The sequence below is a fragment of the Stegostoma tigrinum genome, chromosome 10 (assembly GCF_030684315.1).
Source record: "Stegostoma tigrinum isolate sSteTig4 chromosome 10, sSteTig4.hap1, whole genome shotgun sequence".
Classification (NCBI taxonomy): domain Eukaryota; kingdom Metazoa; phylum Chordata; class Chondrichthyes; order Orectolobiformes; family Stegostomatidae; genus Stegostoma; species Stegostoma tigrinum.
The window spans coordinates 37,621,394-37,641,895 of record NC_081363.1 but is presented as its reverse complement, the minus strand read 5'-3'; the positions used below and the strand labels follow the sequence as shown (position 1 = coordinate 37,641,895).

Below are 20,502 nucleotides of genomic sequence, written 5' to 3'. Positions count from 1 at the left end.
ACGATGAGCTCTTTAGCAACTTGAAACTGGCCTTAATTGGGAAACAGGCAGGTTTGTTACCCCAGAATCCTCCTGGCTGTTGAACAGTGCTGATGCTGGGAACAATGTCTCAAAAAGTACAACCAGCGGGCCTTGAATTCCCAACTTTTATCAGGGTCTAAACATTCGGCCCTTGGTCTTATACCATAAAAAAAGGAGATAGATGCTGTAGTGACTATGATAAAGTCAGCCAGGTAGATATTATAAAAAGAGTTCCCTGACTGGACCAGAATGACAGCCTCAATCAGGGAGCCTGGCTGACAGATATTGACAGGAGTGTCAGAGGTTCTGCCCACTCTGAGAAAGCCAGATTAGTGTCAAGTACTACACCAGCATATATATAAAAACAGGTGATTTGGTGACAGGCTACCTGCCTCAGAGGTTATTTCAGTGACAATAAGAGTAAAGAACCTGAAGAAACGTGCAACAATCATCCTTGAGTTGGGGTAAATATTTCTGGCACCATGCCATTATTTGGGAAACTTGACATGTTTGACCTGGCTGAAGACTGGGCCCAGTATGTGGAAAGAATACATTCCCTCCCACTCCACACAAATGATATTGGGGTCGATGAAAAGCAATGATTAATTCTCCTGACAGATTGTGGACCTGCAGCTTTTATTTGTTATAAGGAGCCCAACATTCTCTTAGGCAACAGATTCTGAAACCTTTCAAGAATTGACATATTTAGTTAAGGAATATTATGATCTCCAACCCTCCTCTAACTCTGAGATGCTATTGGTTTTATTTGAAAACCAGGCAAATCAGTGTCTGGATTTTTGACTAGGTTAAGATGACAGTCACATACCTCTGCCATTGGTTTAACACTTAATGAGATGCTGAGAGTCTGGTATGTAAGTGGGATTAATGATGTAACCATGCACAAAATGTCTACAAGCTGAAGCCCAACTGGACTTCAAACTGGCACTACGTATAACTGGCTTTGTCATTAGAAAATGTGGAAAAATGCAGCATATGAGTTGTAGGGTATTCTGAGGGAGGTGGGCTCCCTTGCAAGTCCAATTGAGCGTAGGGGACACCACTTGAGTGAAGGCAATTGCATAGTCATACTTAGGACATAGCCTGAACAGAAGGCCGAGGTCGGCCCACAGCAAAATCCTAAAACAACGCCCAGCCATGCCTGTAGTTAATTTTCATCAGGGCCTGGAATGGAAGGCATTGTAGTAGCTGCTGGTATATGTATTAGAGACAGCAGAGGAGACCTACACCACCTAAATTAAGTAGCAGAACTCCTAGGCCAGTGCCCAGCACAGCGTACAACCTGGAAAGTTCACCTTCATCGGGTTTGGAACAGTTAAATTGCTTAGCAACACCCAGATTGGAACCAATTAAAATAAATGTCTGCTTAAATGGTCACTTGATTCTAATGGAGATCGATACTGGTGCAGCAGTTTCAGTGATGCAGAACCAGTTTTAACCAAATTCACTCTGGACTCCAACCCTTAGGTTTGTGCAAGATCTCAGCTAGATTGAGAACCAATACCGGGGAACCTTTACAGATTAAGGGTACAGCGTTGATTCTACTCTGTTATGAAAAACAGTTATCAGTACTGTAGTCATAGCACCAGGCCTAAGCTTGATGGGGAAAAAAATTGGTTGACAGTGATTCACCTAGATTGGCTCAACGTTTTTCAACTAGAAAATGGCTGCCTGAATGAAGTCCTAATTAAATACTCTGAAGTCCAGGGACTATTAAAGGAACCAGGGCTACACTGCATATGGACTAGGATGTAATTCCATGATTTTACAAGGCCTGCCCAATGCCATTTGCCTTACAGGCAAAAGTAGAGACAGAAACCAGAAGACTGGAAAATAAATGAATCAAGAAACCAGTCCATTTTGCAGAATGGCAGCTTTGGTCATACTGACTGTGAAGCCCAACATTTGTGGAGATTTTAAACAAACGATAAGCCAAATTTTCACAGCTGGATAAGTGCCCAATCCGTCACATAGGGGATTTATAAGCAAATGGTGGGGAGGGGCGCTGTCAGGGGTTATCATTCACAAAGCTGGACATGAGCTATGCATACATGTAATTACAGTTAGATGAGTATTCCCAGAAGTGTGCCACAATACCCATAAGGGTTTGTGCCAATATGAGACTGCCATCTAGGGTACTGTCAGCCTCTGCAACCTTTCAGCAGACAATGGAGAATCTTGCAAAGTCTACTACAGATTGCCATTTATCTAGATGACGTGACAACAGGGAAGACCAGAAAGGAGCATTTGAAGAACTTCGACATAGTCCTTAGGCATTTCTTCCAGGTGGGCATACACCTAAGGAGGGAAAAATATGTTGCAGGCACCCCAAGTAATCTACCTGGGGTACAGTGTTGACAAGACTTGGTTGCACACATTGTTAGATAAAATAACAGCGACCAAAGATGACCCAGCTCCCATGACTACACCCAAGCTTAGGTCGTCCTTAGGCCTGTGAACTATTATGGAAAGTTCATACATAACCTGGCCTCCATCCATGCACCTAGGCATCAACTTTTTTTCTTAAAAAGAGGGTCAACCTTGGAAATGGTCACGTAGTTGTAGCTTTCAGGGAACTAAAGAAACGGTTATCACCGTCTAAGGTGTTACTACACTATGATCCCACAAGATCTGGTATCGATGTGCAATGCCTCCTCATACAGTATCGGGCAAGTATTAGCTTATAGATAGCCCAATGGAGAGGAATGCCCAATAGCGTATGCATCCAGGACATTTGCTGACGCAGAGTGTAAATACACCTAGACAGAACGGTCATAGCAATACCTTTTCATGGATGTAAATTTGTAATAACAGACCACAAAACCCTGCTAGGTCTGCTTCAAGAATACAAGGCAGTACTGCCCATAGCTGCAGGCCAAATTCAACAGTGGGCTCTAATACTAAGTGTGTACAATTACAAGTTGGAACACTGTCCAGAAGCCCAGGTAGTAAACACAGATGCATCTAGCCATCAAAGAAAAGGAGTTCCCTGATTGAGGCTGGTCCAATCAGAGCTCTGGCTGACAATAAAAGGTGTATCAGATACTCGGACATTCCAGAAGCTAGCTCTGAGACAGCTGGGTCAGTGTCAAGGACTTACCACATGTAAATAAAGGATGACTTGGAGACAGACTACCAGCCTCTGGACTTATTTCAGATGCAGTGTGAAAAGTGTTTTTTAAAAAAAGCTAAAAAGGTTATGGTATTAGATTAGATTCCCTACAGTGTGGAAACAGGCCCTTCGGCCCAACAAGTCCACACCGCCCCTTGAAGCATCCCACCTAGACCCACCCCCCTATAACCCACACACCCCTGAACGCTATGGGCAATCTAGCATGGCCAACCCACCTAGCCTGCATATCTCTGGACTGTGGGAGGAAACCGGAGCACCTGGAGAAAACCCACGCAGACACAGGGAGAATGTGCAAACTCCACACAGACAGTCGCCTGAGGTGGGAATCGAACCCGGGTCCCTGGCACTGTAAAGCTGCAGTGCTAACCACTGAGCCACTGTGCCGCCCTGGTGCCACCTATTAGAACTGAGAGAACACAGCTATTGAGAACGATCGATCATGTTGGGGTTTTCTCCATTAGAAAAATCTTAGAGGGTCTAATAATGGAAAGGCTTTTAAAATTAGAAACTAGTTGATGTGATAGATGTAGCAAGACTGTTCATTTATAAATGTTACTATAACAGTAAATGAATATAGATAACCAGAAATTTCTTTATGCAGAGTTAAATTCAAACCCTTGGGAATGATTAATGCAATTAGCTGAGAGAGGGGAACAGGAAGACATACTGCAAGACTGAAATGGGTAAGTGCTGGGTCACCAAGTAATAAGGGAATCAACAATTATGGCAAAAAGGAAGAAACGTGGAGTTGAATATTATCAGATCAGCTGTGATCTTATTGAATGGTGGAGCATTTTAAATGGGCTCAATGGCCTACTTCTACTCCTACGTCTTATGCTGTCATGAACACTTAAGAACAGTACTGAAATGGGTAAGTGCAGTAAAATGAGGCTTATGGAATAATGCATAAACTCATGCTTGAGTCGATGAACTTAGCCTGTTCCTGTGCTAAACATCCAATCGTGTAAATATTTATACAACGGAAGTGTTCTTAATCGAGCAAACCCTTTACTTTCTTATTATTCAATTCGGCAGGAAAGGATTCATTAGGCGATGCCTGCTTTCCCTTAGTACGTATTTTCAGCAAACTGAACCTAAATGTGTAGGGACCTGTCCAGCTAACACAGAGTATATAACGATATTGCACTATGCTGGCTTGCTGAAGAATCTATAATGTTTCAACTACTCAGTAAGAAAGCAAAGTAAGTTAGTGTAAAAGATTTTGTAAAACATATCTGTATTCAGGTTCTCAGTCTTATTTCTAACCTGCGCTTTTCATAATCAAATCAAATTTAAATATACAAACCACAAGTCCAACTAAAATGTGAATTTCAAGTTTTATTGTAAGATTTTCCATTACCATGTCTTAAAAAGGCAAACAAGGATTACAGTACGAAATACAAAGTAAAAATTTGAGATGATGCTATTACAGCTTGACACTGCCACTACAAATGTTAAATAAAGTTAAACTATAACATATACTCAGTCCTCGTCATCCATGGGAGATGGGGGCATGGACTTCACACAACAAAAAAGCATAAAACCCACTTTCTTCTCAGGTTTGAGAATCTGTGGAATTCTTTACCACAGAGGGCTGTTGAGGCTGGGTCACTAAGTAATAAGGGAATCAACAGTTATGGCAAAAAGGAAGAAACGTGGAGTTGAAGATTATCAGATCAGCTGTGATCTTATTGAATGGTGGAGCATTTTAAATGGGCTCAATGGCCTACTTCTACTCCTACGTCTTATGCTGTCATGAACACTTAAGAACAGTACACATTGTATATTTGGGAGCTTTGAAGAATATGTGACATACCTAAAAGTCAAAAAATTTTGAGAGTCTATAATTCCTATGTATGATAGAATCCAGGTAAAATCATAGCAACATTTTGCTGACAAATCAGCAGTGTTCAACACCGTTCACTAGTTGTTTACATCTATTATGTTGCTTAGTTTAGTTTGCTAGTGTTTCAAAGTGAGTTCACAAGAGTGCACTATCTCAGTGATAGTCATAAGTGCTACCCTGAATGAATGATACCATTTTCTGCTGTGGCATTTTAAAAGGAGAACCAGTTGAGCTGAAACCTCTCCCTTGAGGAATTGAATACTCGTGATCTGCCATGTGGTTTTTGCAAATCTTGCTAAGCTCAAATGTGAACACTTGGACGACATAAACTTTACTTAAGTGTCTAAAGCACTAACCCGATTGCTATATTCAGTTCAGTCTGCAAGCATAAACTGCTTTATTTAATTCTACATTTGTAATGTTACTGCTGTTCTGACTGACACTCATTTTAGTTAACATCTTGTATAATTATAAACTAGACTTTACACAAATGATGAGAAGCAAAAAGGATATAAATTTTTAAAAATGTAAGTGCATAAAATGCGATAAACAATTTCCTTTATTAGTTTTTAAGTTGTGATTAATTTCCAAAATTCTAAAAGACATTAATATTTTCCTCACTGCACTGAAAAAAATGCAGCTAGAATACCAGGGATATGTTTTAATTCACAGAACTTCTCTTTCTTTAAGATGGTATTCCATGAACTGAAGAAACCTTTTCAATAAAATGGCCTGACGTCTGGAGCTAATAGCAATTTGAATCACTGTCCTGTACCCAATAATACAGGCACACAGCTATAGAAGATTTGCAGTGTTATTACATATTTCAACATACTATCATACAAGTAGGTAATTCAGCCTGCACTGTCATTCAGTAAGATCTTTGGTATTGAGTGGGGCATCAATTTTATATTCCTGCTTATCCCCGATACCCTTTAGATCAGCCATTTTTGCCCACATACTTAACCCATCAATATCCCTTTGCAGAGTCTTTATGCCCTCCATAACTTTTAGACAATCTGTTTCTGCATCAGCAAATTTAGTAACACTACAGTCACATCATCTAAATTGATCTTCATAGATAAGGCCCCAGCATTAATCTCTACAGCACCTGATTAGATACAGTTTGTTGACTTGAAAATTGGCCTTTACATCTACAGTCTGTTAGCAACAAATGCCCAAATTTATGAGACAAAAATAATAAATAAGCCATTTATATAATGCTGTATCCTGACATAGGAATACAATACAGGAAAGTGAGGTAATGCACTTTAGTAGGAAGAATAGTAGCGCAGACTCTTCTAAATGGAGAAAGGCTTCACAAATCTGAGGCACAAAGGGATTTGGGAATACTAGTTCAGGATTCTAAAGGTTAACGTGCAAGTCTAGTTGGTAGTTAGGAAGGCAAATACAATGTTAGCATTCATTTTGAGAGGGCTAGAATACAAGAGTACCGATGTATTGCTGAGGCTGCATAAGACTCTGATCAGACTGTATTTGGAATACAATGGACAGTTTCAGGCTCTGCATCCAAGAATATGCTGGTGTTGAAGGTCCGGGGGGGTTTATAAGAATGATCCCAGGTATGAAAAGCTGGTCATAAGGAGCAGTTGAGGACTCTGGGTCTGTACTAGATCGAGTTTAGAAGGATGAGGAGGGGTCTGATTGAAACTCTCAATACTGAGGCCTGGATAGAGTAGACATGGAGATGATGTTTCCACTAGTAGGAGAGATTAGGACCAGAGAATCTCCGATTGAAGGGTCAATCCTTTAGAACTGAGATGAGGAGGAATTTCTTCAGCCAGTGGGTGGTTAATCTGTGGAACCCATTTCCACAGAAGGCTGCTGAGGCCAAGTTTATGGACTGAGAACCATGGGTTATAGGGAGAATGCAGGAGAACAGGGTTGAGAGGTCTGATGCTGTTCCTATAGCTTGTGGCCCTATACTTCTCAACTAATTAACTATTGTTGGTTTATAGTAGTTGTTACATAAACAAGGCAAGAAAATTCAAGCCAAATTGCTAATTGAAGCCAAGAAAAATGTCAAGCTACCATTGAAAGCTGAACCAAATCTGGCAAGTATATTCCATTTAGCAAAATGAAAACATTACAGACTGTGGATGTTCAAAAATTTACTGACATGTTTAAGGAGAGCAGATGTTAACAATATAATTTCAGGTGACTAAATCAGCACTTATGGTGGACTGCAGCTATGTGAACTGCTAGAAAACTGAGATGAGTACCAGTGCATATTTGTAATGAGTTCAAAATCCATAATCAGATTAAAAATTCATACAAGGAAATGGGTAGTAGGGATAGAGGAAAAAAAAAATCAACAGGAATGGAACAACTACATTTAAATACAAATAGTTGCATGGTGTGAGAGGTCGAAAGCAGAAACATTCTGAATCGTTCTGTTGCAAAGCAGAAAGAAAAATACAACCAAATGTACTGTTCCATTTAAGCTTGAGATCCATAACAAGCATTATTAGATTATGTTATCTGTCTTTGGCATTAAAGGGATCAAGTTACGAAATGTACTCAAAAGTTTTTTTTGTAGCAAAACACATCCAAATGCAGAGAAAGTAGTAAGGTCACATACTTTCATGACAATGCTAAGCTGAGCATTAGAATTGGGCAAACTAATCTGTCATTAAAAATAGATTATGCATGCCAACAAACAAATCACACAAATAGATTACATTAGATTTACTAGCCTAAATTGTACAATTTTCTTAATTCATCTCTCCATACTACTGCTTGCAATACGAAGCAGAGAGTTGAGCCATAGAAACACAAAAGTACGGGGCGGCTTGGGGGCCACTTTACAGAACACCTACGCTCGGTGCGCACTGAACAGCTGCACCTCCCAGTCGCGAACCATTTCAACACCCTCTCCCATTCCTCTGACAACATATCCATCCTGGGCCTCTTTCAGTGCCACAACGATGCCACCAGAAGGTTGCAGGAACAGCAACTCGTATTCCACTTGGGAACCCTGCAACCCAATGGTATCAATGTGGACTTCACAAGCTTCAAAATCTTCCTCCCCCTACCGCATCACAAAACCAGCCCAGCTTGTCCCCGCCTTCCTAACCTGTCCTTCCTCCCACCTGTCCCCTCCTCCCACCTCAAGCCCCACCCCCATCTCCTACCTACTAGCCTCATCCTACCCCCTTGATCTGTCCATCCTCCCTGGACTGACCTATCTCCTCCTGCCTCTTTGACCTGTCTGTCTCCTCTCCACCTCTCCCTATATATTTCAGAACCCTCTTCCCCTCCCCCATTTCTGGAGGAGGGTCTAGGCCCAAAATATCAGCTTTCCTACTCTTCTGATGCTGCTTAGCCTGCTGTGTTCAGCCACCTCTAGACCTTGTTATCTAAGATTCTTCAGCATCTGCAGTTTTTACTATCACTGAGGAAATTAACAATGTTTGTTTACAAGAAAAAAAATTTTATTTTCTATTCTATTTATATTTATGTTACTACTCCTTCCGAGTAATAAGATAACACCAAAAGAAAAACTTTAATCAGATATGGGGATAAACATCACTTATGACAGCCACTAAAATACACACATGGCATTAATTTTAGTGCAGATTCCCAACCCAATCAAGAAGCCATGTAAATTGAATTTCTTTTACAAGAAAACCCTAGGAGTGGAACATGGATGTAACTGTTCTATCAATCCTTTAACTACCAAAAGTGTGAAGTGCAAAGGTGAATAACGTCTGCACGATAGACTACAACGCTGATATCAGCAGATCAATGATGATTGTGCATTCCAAAAAAAAGGCCTCAGCAAATTTCTACATGCAATGATTAAACAGTGGCTTAAACATCCAACTCAGTATCACAAATTTGAAGCACCCAACTGTGAAATAATTTTTAAGAGTCAGAGTCAAACGGGATAGAAACAGGTCCTTTGGCCTGGTTGTATCAGTGATAATGGGAACTGCAGATGCTGGAGAATCCAAGATAATAAAATGTGAGGCTGGATGAACACAGCAGGCCCAGCAGCATCTCAGTGCTCCTGAGATGCTGCTGGGCCTGCTGTGTTCATCCAGTCTCACATTTTATTACCTTTGCCCTGGTTGACCAGGTTTCCTAAAGTAAAACAGTCCCATGTCCCTCTTAACCTGTCCTATTCATTTACTTGTCCAAATGTTTCTTAAATGTTACAATTGTACTCCCCTACTACTTGCTCTGGCAGCTCATTCCATACATGCATCGCCCTCGGTGGAAAACGTTGCCCCTCAGGTCCATTTTAAAATCTTTCCCCTCTCACCTAAACCTACGCCCTCTAGTTTTTGGACTCCCCTGCCATGGGGTAAAGACCTTGACTATTCACCTCATCTACGCCCCTCATGATAAACTTTGATAAAGGTCACCCTGAGCCTCTGACACTCTTGGGGGTGGGGGGAGTCCCAGCCCATCAAGTCTTCCTTACAACTCAAACCCTCCAATCTTGGTAACATCTTTAAATTTTTTTTGTCCCCTTTCCAGTTTAATAATATCCTTCCTACAGCAGGGTGACCACAATTGTAGACAGTACTCCAAATGTGGCATTACCAATGTTTTGTACAGCCATTACATGACATTCCACTCCTACACTCACTTGCTTTCATCAGTCAGACCATTATGTCAAGTGCCTTCCTCAGCACATCTACTTGTGACCCCACTTTAAAGGAACTATGTACCTGCATTCCTAGGTCTCTCTGTTCAATACTCCTCAGGGCACTATTATTAACTATGTAAATCTTGCCCAGGTTTGTCTCAGCAAAATGCAAATCCTCGCATTTATCGGAATTGAACTCCATCTGCCATTCCTTGACTCACTGGCTCAGTTTATCAAGCTCCTGTTATTCCCTTAGATAAACTTCTTCACCGACTGCTATACCACCAGTTTTGGTGTGATTGGCATACTAACTATATTCTTAGCCAAATTGTTTATAAGTGATAAACAACAGTGGACCAGCACCAATCCTCAGCACATCGCTCATCACAGGCCTCCTGTCTGAACAACAACTCTCTATGACCACCCTCTACCTCTCACTGTCAAACTAATTTTGCATCCAATCAGCTAGCTCTCCTGAGATCCCATGCGATTTATCATTCCTAACTATTCTACCATGCAGAACCTTGTCAAAGACCTTGCTAAAGACCATGTAGACAGTATCCAATGCACTCCCTTCATCTACCTTTTTGATCACCACTTCAAAAAAATGTAATCAAGTTTGTGAGGCATGATTTCTCATGCACAAGGCAATGCTGACTACCCCGAATCAGTCCTTGACTTTTCAAATGCATGTAGATTCTGTTTCTTCGAATCCCCTCCAACAACTCATCCATCACTGATCTCAGGCTCACCAGTTTGTAGTTCCCTAGATTTTCCTTATGGCCATTCTTAAATAATGGCACATTAGCCAGTCTTCTGGCACTTTAGCTGTGGCTATCTATAATACAAATTGCTAGGAGCCCAGCAATTTCTTCCCTAGCTTCCCACAACGTCCTGTGATACACTTGATCAGGTCCCAGGATTTATCTACCTTTGTGTTTTAAGACCTTAAGCACCTCATCTATTGTAATGTGGACTCTTTCACTATAGATTTGCCAGAGTTCCTTAGCTTCCACGTCTTTCTCCACAATAAATATTGACGCAGGAACCATCTTGTTGACAAAGCTTATCCAATAACAAATACAACTAAGGATACATATCTTCAACAAAGTGAAGGGTTTGAACAGCCGTGATACAATGTCATTTCTGTTCTTCAAGATAATACAGAAGGAAAATACAGGTGAGCAATGGCCACCACTGCATTCAGCAAACTGTTATTAACAAACAAACTAACCAACAAACATTCATAAAATCTTTACTAAAAAGACTGACAGACTCCACTACATAACTAATCAAGTGACATTCTTTTGGAAATTGTGCTGTATTTTGTAGCCAATGCACTTCTTGTTTATCTTAGCATGATATCCTTGTAACTTCTCACTCATTAGGTCTACAGTCCAAATGCAAGTATAATTCATCTTGCAAACAAATAATGGCACAATGGCAATGAACAACAACACTTTAAACTAAGTTTAAAATAAATAAAATTGCCTTACATCAATATGTACAAAAATATATTATCTGGTGATTTTAAGATTAGATTCTAAATTGGAGACACAGCAGACAAAAAATTGTTTGTCACTCAGCAGAACTTAAGAAACAGAAGCACAGTAAGCAAGAAGGTAGTGTGGTCTGCTTTGCATGAGCAATAACCAGGATGGCCATATCATTAACAATAAAGTGAATTGGAAAAACATTTGAAAGAAATGATGAAGCAAATGTCTCTCAACACTGCACCAGTAATGGCTAAAACTTGTCTGAAAGTTAAATGCGTCACAAAATTTAATGGCATCAGGTCAAATATGGACTGGAATATGCCTTTCCGATTACTTTAGGTGATGAATCAGTGCTCATCCATTCTGATCACTGAGAAGCACAGAGAGGGCTTACATGTCCATCACCAAGACTGGTTCAGCAGTACCATCACTGAAAAGATCCAGACTTGGGCAGACGGTAAGAACATTCTAACCAATCAACTTTTCACAGACACATCTGTTAATAACATCATTAGGTATACAAAACCCTGGTTCAGCCACATTGGAGTAGTGTGTCCAGTTCTGGTTGCCTCATTACAGGAAAGATGCAGAAGCGTTGGGAAAGGTGCAGAGGAGATTTACCAGGATGTTAGATAATAAAATGTGAGGCTGGATGAACACAGCAGGCCCAGCAGCATCTCAGGAGCACAAAAGCTGCTGAGCCTGCTGTGTTCATCCAGCCTCACATTTTATTATCTTGGATTCTCCAGCATCTGCAGTTCCCATTATCACCTTTACCAGGATGTTGCCTGGAATGGAGGAAGGTCTTAAGAGGAAAGTTTGACTGCACTAGGGCTTTTCTCTTTAGAACAATGAAGGATGAGAGGTGACTTGATAGAGGTGTACAAAATGATCAGAGGTATGGATAGAGTGGACTGCCAGAAACTTTTTCCTAGGGCGGAGGAAGCTACGAGGGGATATAGTTTTAAAATGAGTGGAGGTAGATATAGGAGAGACGTCAGAGGTAGGTTCTCTATTCAGAGAGTGATAGGGGCGTGGAATGAATTGCCAGAGAGGGTAGTGGAGTCAGCCTCATTAGGGGCATTTAAGCAGCAATTAGGTAGGCATATGGATGCTAGTATAAAGGTAAGGGTGGAGGTAAGATAGACCTTTGGATTAGTGTAAAAGTTCAGCACAACATCATAGGATTCTAGAGTAAGCTATTAATAGTAAACCTAAAAAGTTCCAGTGAGTTTATTGAGGTTCAATTTGGGCAAAAATTACCCAATTTCAATTACCTATTAACCTGAATTTAAGAATCAATGTTATTCTCCTCCTTATTTAAAATGGGTTATGTTCTAAATAGTCAACTACAGAATAATACCTGCCACATCAACCAGGTTAAGGATGGGTCTAGGCCTGAAACATCAGCCTTCCTGCTCCTATGATTCTGCTTGGTCTGCTGTGTTCATCCAGCTTCATACTTTGTTATCTTGGATTCTCCAGCATCTGCAGTTCCCATTATCACCGGTCAATAGAACATTCTAGTCATTATCACATTTTTGTCTGTGGGAGTTTGTTGTACAAAATCAGCTTCCACATTTTGTACATTACAACAGTAGTGAAACTTCACAGAACTACTTCACTAAGACTTCAGACACACAGTGGATGTAAAGGCATTACAAAAATGCAAGTCTTTTTATCTTTTTTGAATACTCAGATACACCTCAAACAGCAAGGTTTTTTCCCTTTTATTCTTTCATGGAAAATATACATTGCTGATCACATTGCTGTGGTTCTGGTACCACATCTATGCCAGATGGGTTAAAGGTGGCACAGTTCATTCCCTAAAAGGACATTACTGAACCATATGGGATTTTGCAACACTTAACAATGATTTCATAGTGCTCTTTATTTAAGACTAGCTTTCATTTCCAGATTTATTAATTGAGAACAACTTCCACCAGCTGCCATGATGGAATCTGAACTGACATCTTCACTGCATTATCCAGAGTATCTAGATTACTAGCCTAGTGACATTACCACTGCACTACCACATCCTTTAAGGCAACAACTTTTAACTTTTTTTAAAACAATAAGACTGAGAACACAAAAGTGAAAGATTTCATCAATTCACTGAAGGAATGATGAATGGTTGTTCATGGATTACACTTCAGGGGACCTCAACAGCACACCCTTTAAAGAAGTGTAGAAGCACTGACCACAACAGCTGGATTTCTGCATTATTCTATGCATGCGCAGTTCTATAAAATTATTACATCTCTTTTAATGAGTAACAATGACAAAGGTGGACACCATTATCAACATCAGAAATGAGGACTCGAATTGAAAGATGCCACTTCTGGTAATGCATCATTCCCTCAGTACTGGAAGGTCAGACACTATTTTTGTGCTCAAGTTCCTGGAGTGGGGTTGAAACTCTCTGACTCCACAGTGATTATGCAACCAACTGATCGACTACTCTAAGCTTTGGTGTATCTTCTCAATAGTTGCTCCATTGCTAAGAAAATAATTAAATCATTCATTTTACAGATATTTTTGTTTGTGGGACCTTGCTACCTGAAAATTACCCTTGATGTTTAGCCAAAGTGAGTGACTGTACTGCAAAAAGTAATTAATTGGAATGACATAAAGGAATTTAGGATGTCCTGAGAACCGTGATAAGCCATGGTAAAATTGCAGGGTTCTTCCTTTACGTTGAAATGCTTTAAGAGATAAAAAACGTAAATAAATGAGGCTTGTGATGTACCAATACAGAACATGCTGGATGACAGTTGTTCAATCAATCAATTCCCAGAAGTTCTGACTGCAACGGTAACCAAGTGGGGACTTCAGTAATACTAAATAACAAATCCTTAAAAATAAAATTAACATTTCTGAATATGAATCAAATTAATGAAAGCATATTCATCTCACGGAAACCACAAAAAAAAACTATTAGCTCAGTTGTCATCAATTTAGTTGCAATGTCCATTCTGGGTAATTTAGACACTTATTAATGCAGGATTGGTTATTTGGAGAATTCTTACTGTTTAATATGTTCCTGAACTTACAAATCAAAGGGCGGAGCTGAAAAAGTCTGTGGCATTCATATTTTCAATAAAGAAATTAATAATGTTAATTCCTGAATTTATTTGAGAGATTTAAAAATTTGGCTGGGTGTATTCCTTTAAACTTTTTTATGTATTCATTGGATGTGGCTGTCACAAGCCAGGTTGGCATTTATTGCCCATCCTTAATTGCCAGAGGGCAAGTTAGAGCAACCACATTGCTGTAGATCTGAAGTCACATGCAGGCCACACCATTTGATTTGACTGTCACGTGTATACAAATATAAAAGTGAAAAGTATATAATGTCGCCGTACAAATCGCCATCTTAAGTACAAGTACCTAGATACAGAATCTTATGAACAAGGTAGAAAGAAAGAACAAAGTCAAAAGTTAAACATTGCAGTAATTACAGTATAGCACAAAACATACAAAATAAGGTTAAGTTACACATTGCAGGCCTTTTTGGTTTTAAATAGAAAATAAAGACATAAAAAAGGTGCAAGCTCAAACATTACAGTCTTCTTTAAGTGCTTAGCCATGGTGGGACCATATCTCAAGGAATTACCTTGAGTCTGGAAGTCCATGCTGGGCTGAGACACCACCATGTACTGCTGAAAGACCACCACGTTGGGCAGAGAGGTTGCCCCAGCAGACTGGGATGCTGCCATCCCAAGCTGCAAGGCTGCCACGCTGGGTCAGCACTCAGTCAGGGAGTCAGAGCAGGCCAGGAAAAGAAAGACATTTAAAAACAAAAGGGAAGAAAAGAAAAGGAATGGATGGAGTAGACAAACTCCATCTGAAGTGTCCTACACCGTGACCATCTTGGTAAGAATGGCAGATTTTCTTCTCTAAAGGATGTTAGTGAACCATATGGGTATTTCCTGACAATCCACAATGGCTTATTGGTCATCATTAGACTCTTGTTTCCAAATTATTACGGAATTCAAATTTCATGGTCTGTCATGACAAGATTCGACCCTGGTCCCAAGAAAATTACCTGGGTCTCTGGGTTAACAGTCTAGCAATAATCCTACTCAGCCATTGCCTGCCCCTGGTTAACAGAGGGTAGTGGTGCAGGGTTGCTTTTTGGACTGGAGGCCTGTAACTAGCAGTGTGCTGCAACGATTGGTGCTGGGTCCGCTGTTTTTCTTCATTTTGATAAAGGATTTGGATGTGAATGTAAGTGATATGGTTAGTAAGTTTGCAGAGGACACCAAAATTAGTGATGTATTGGACAGCAAAGAAGGTTGTCCAAGACTACAAGGATATCTGATCAAATGGTCTGAGGAGTGGCAGATGGAATTTAATTTAGATAATTCAGGTAAATTTGGAAAGCAAATCAGGGCAGCACTTATGGTAAGGTCCTGGAGAGCACTGTGGAGCAAAGAGACCTTGCAGACATGTTCATAATTCCTTGAAAGTGGAGTTGTAGGTAGACAGATAGTGAAGAACGTACTTGATACATTTTTCTTTATTGTTCCGTGCATTGAGTATAGCTGTTGGGAGATCCTGTTGCGGCTGTACAGGACGTTGTTTAGGCCACTTTTGGAATACTGCATTCATAGAACATAGAACATAGAACATAGAACAGCACAGAACAGGCCCTTCAGCCCACAATGTTGTGCCGACCATTGATCCTCATGTATGCACCCTCAAATTTCTGTGACCATATACATGTCCAGCAGTCTCTTAAATGACCCCAATGACCTTGCTTCCACAACTGCTGCTGGCAACGCATTCCATGCTCTCACAACTCTCTGCGTAAAGAACCTGCCTCTGACATCCCCTCGATACTTTCCACCAACCAGCTTAAAACTATGACCCCTTGTGCTAGCCATTTCTGCCCTGGGAAATAGTCTCTGGCTATCAACTCTATCTATGCCTCTCATTATCTTGTATACCTCAATTAGGTCCCCTCTCCTCCTCCTTTTCTCCAATGAAAAGAGACCGAGCTCAGTCAACCTCTCTTCATAAGATAAGCCCTCCAGTCCAGGCAGCATCCTGGTAAACCTCCTCTGAACCCTCTCCAAAGCATCCACATCTTTCCTATAATAGGGCGCCCAGAACTGGACGCAGTATTCCAAGTGCGGTCTAACCAAAGTTTTATAGAGCTGCAACAAGATCTCACGACTCTTAAACTCAGCTTTTCCCACCTTGTTTATTCCAATGTTTCTCCTCCATACCTTGAAGTCAAGCCAAACACTGGCATTTAATGATTTATATTTTTCTTTCAGACGACAATGAAGATTGTTTCAAGGTCTGAACAGAACTTTCCCTATCCCTGGGTAGACACACCTAGAGTACAGTGAACTGGCCTGGATATTACATCTTAGGAAGAATATGTTGGCCTTGGAGAGAATGCAGAGTAGATTTGCCAAATAATACTTGGACTTCAACGATAAAATTACAAGACAAGATGACATAAACCTCCTGAAACTTTTCCAATTAAGGAATGATTTGATCTTCATTTTCATGAAATGAAGATAGGAGCAGGAGTAAACTCTGCCATTTTTACACCATCATGACTCATCTCAAACACCCATTCCATAACTGTTGACAACCTTAGAAACTAAAATTTTGCCTGTATCAGCCTTAAATGTACAATCAAAAGTGGAGTGTCTACAGCTCTCAGGATCAGAGTGTTAAGAACTTTTTCCTCATCTTCGTCCAAAATGGTCGTCTCCTTAGCCTGAGACTGTGCCTCCGTGTTCTCAATTCTCCAGCCAGCATCACCAGTGCCTTGCAATATCAGGTAAATTCTGGTCTCCCTGCTTAGGAAGAATGTTGTGAAATTCAAAAGGATTCAGAAAAGATTTACAAGGATATTGCCAGGGTTAAAGGATCTGAGCTACAGCGAGGGGCTGAACAGGTTGGGGTTATTTTCCCTGGAGTATTGGAGGCTGAGGGGTGATCTTATAGAGGTTTATAAAATCATGAGGGACATGGATAGGGTGAATAGCCAAGATCTCTTCCCCAGGGTAGGGAAATCCAAAACTAGAAGGCATAGGTTTAAAGAGAGAGGGGAAAGATTTAAAAGGGACCTAAGTGGTAACATTTTCACTGAAAGGGTGGTGCACATATGGAATGAGCTGCCAGAAGGTGGTGGAAGCTGATACAATTATAACATTTAAAAGTTATTTGAATGGATACACGAATAGGAAGGGTTTAGAGGGAGATGGACCAAATTCAACTCATGCGACTAAATTAATTTAGGATATCTGGTCAGCATGGACAAGTTGGATGGAAGGGTTTGTTTCTGTGTTGTGAATTCTTTTATTTATTTAGTCATAGGCATGTACAATATTCCAAAATGCAAAGTTTGTTAATTATAAATGATATACTTTTTACTATAACTTGTCAATAACTAGTAAAGGAAATGGAAAGCAAGGATAAACTAAGCTCATACATCAAATGACATGTTATCAGTATTAAACGGGGTGGGGGGGGGGGAAAATCTTGAGGAAATAGCCTAAACAACATAAAATGTTGTGAAATAAAATGTGTTTCCTTTCCAGTGATGTTAACAGATTTTGTTGGCACTGGCAAAGTAGTATGTAAGTTTACAATTCTCTCTAAAGTTATTTTACATAACAAAAATCCTGAAGAATACAATTTGTAACTGACAGCAATTAACAATATGAAAGAGATGCAAATATAACTTATCAAATTCACAGTATTTCTTATTAAGTCTCCGAACTCTTTTCGATCACTACTTTAAATTATTAAAGCTATACTGAGAAACTGCTCTTTGACATTACGTTATAACAGAATAGTGAATACCCTAAAACACTACAACAATAAACAGTCAAAGTAGCCAGTTTAAAGTGTGAAGTGGCTGTGAAACCTTTTTTAAAAAAACTGCAAAGCTGAAGAACTGTGTTCCTAACATGAAAGCAATGTATTACAGCTCATAGGACTCTGTACTGAACAGCTGTAACATACTTTAGTATTCAGATAGTTTTACATAGAAGCAGATAATAGAAAAGGTATTACTGAGTTTGTGGTGTCAACTAAATTGGGTTTAAGAGTTTTACAAATGTTACATTATACCTCAAACTGTGCTTCAAATTTTTGTAGTCAATGATTGAAGGTGACAGCCTCAGTGAGTACAGTGTTCTCTGCATCATGCATTGTTGCATCAACGTAAAGATTTAATCAGCAAAATAACTGTAAAAACAGTCTTACTCAAACCACGGAAACTCTTCCTTCAAAAACATCAAGTTTTGGAAAGTAGGATCTGAATACTTGAAGCTGACAGGATATATGTATAAAGTGGAAACTTACCTTGAGTGAAAACAAACCTTCTGAAAAGGGATCAGACAACAATAACTTTAAACTCACTGTGTGGCCACTGTTACTTTTGCTCTTAAGGTTTGATCTCAGTTTATGAACGCCGCCCCCACCTCAAACGTATACAAATCTAGTCGTGTACAAGTAAGAAATACCACTGCTTTGTTTGTTGAATAGAGTCAAACTCCAATGCTTGTTTGTTTCTTCACATGCTATTGTACAGAACCAAACTGCTTTAGTGGCTATGTATATGAAGATATTTTATGAAGTAAATTTTTGAAATTAAAATCAGTTATGACCTTCATCTGGTAACTTCACCACAGCTAATTCCTTAATTCGTTTTGTTTTTCCCCCCTCCTGTCTACCCTTATAACATTGGTCAATAAAGCGACTCCAGATTTAACCACCATGTTTCTAAGCCCCTTCTTTGGTTAATTCTTGACGCGCTTTTTTGAGATTTTGAATTTCAAATATGGATATCTGATTTCAATATATTACTGATCTGATAATAAAGCTAATGGAGAAAACAGTCCAGAAAGTAAGCACCACACAAATGATAATATTTGAATTTTAATTAAATGTCAGTAAAAGAATGCAATGAACTCGACTGAGTGATGCTGTCTACAATCCGTGATAACGAAAGTATTCAGAGCAGGGATTCGATCTAAAACAACAAAATATCAGCTTTTGCTCAGAAATCTACGGGATTCAATGAAAGCACGGGAAGATTAAGAAAAACATGTTTTACTATGTCTTTTTAAAAAAACTTATGGCAAGAAACACTTGGTCAACAGATTGTTGCCAGGAATATATCAGCTAACGTTATGGATTTTCACGTGTAGCAATGCTATTAATAGCGACAGGGATGATCAACGCAGGCAACTGGGTTTTTCCGGATACATTGCAGGAAAGGAAAGGGAAATTTAGTCCAAGTCGCCCCTGCCAATTGCCAGGAAGCCGAGGGAGGGAAGTACCGAGGCAGGACCGTCACTCAGCCCCACAGCACTGGTTTCTAATCCCTTTTGCTCTGCCCTGACCTTGAGTTGCCGGTGAGCAGAGACGAAGTGTTAGAGCCGCTTACCGTCACACGGAGGCGAGCGGAGCGGAACCCGGAGCCGACAGTGCCCCGCCACAGAGAGCTTTCATTAAGCAGATCGCTCTGCAAATACGTGGCAACCACCGGTTTATTATCTTCCCAGCGAGGCACGCGGCGACCTGACCGATCAGTTCAAAATAAAAGCCGATCGTCCGCCTACAATATTTGTTTTCTGTTTGTCAATAAAAACGCTCACCTCCCAGGCATCCTGCAACGAAATCCAATGCCATTTCTCCTCCTAACACTGAATGAAAGGATGTCTCTCTTGTTGATCGAGCTGCTCACAGTGGCCGGGCCTTTCCGTTCGGCTCTTGACTGCTTTACACTTTATGCAATCAGCGGAATATTTACGGAGCTGCAATTCATCAATTAAACACGTTCTGGTACTCAACACAGGTTTCTGCTTTTGCTTCTAAAAATCAATTTAATATACGTCTTTTATTTTCCTGACCAACTGTTCCAACCCCTTCTCCCTCATATGCAGTCCAGCTTTTCTATTTCGAAACCTACTGAAGGTGGTTTATAACCTTTTTTAGCACCAGTTCCATCCAATCAACACAGCCATAAGTAAACACGCCCCCCAGCCGTCGGCCCACTCCTTCCGTTCATTGGTTGCTGCTTCCCCAGGCAGTGGCTCAGCCTAATTAATTCCTACAGTAAGCAAGAGTATAGAACACGGAAACCAGCTTGTTTTCACCAATGCAGAGCCAACCAAATACAACATTCGTGAAAATTACTGAAAAGATGAGTGGCATCCAAAGACTGGCACAAGCACCTCCAGCTGCAGAAACCTCTTGTACTCAACTTTTACTCAAATTAACTCTTTTGAAAGTTGCGATTAAATTTACTCACAGGCAGGGCAGTTTGCACCACAACTCTGGAAAAAAGGAAGTGGCTTCTGTTTCACCAAGCACCTTAAAATGCTTGGCCTTG

The 20,502-nt window shown here is 40.2% G+C and overlaps 1 protein-coding gene across 1 annotated transcript in view; it reads right to left on the bottom strand.

Annotated features, from left to right (window-relative positions):
• The window catches only part of LOC125455609 (mitochondrial basic amino acids transporter), a 38,029-nt gene extending 17,945 nt beyond the window's left edge, over positions 1-20,084 (bottom strand). Inside the window, exon 1 of the mRNA XM_048537793.1 lies at positions 19,766-20,084. Coding sequence (XP_048393750.1) covers positions 19,766-19,799 — 34 coding nt within the window. The 5' untranslated portion in view covers positions 19,800-20,084. The remainder of the gene's footprint in view (positions 1-19,765) is intronic.
• Positions 20,085-20,502: the final 418 nt, after the last annotated feature.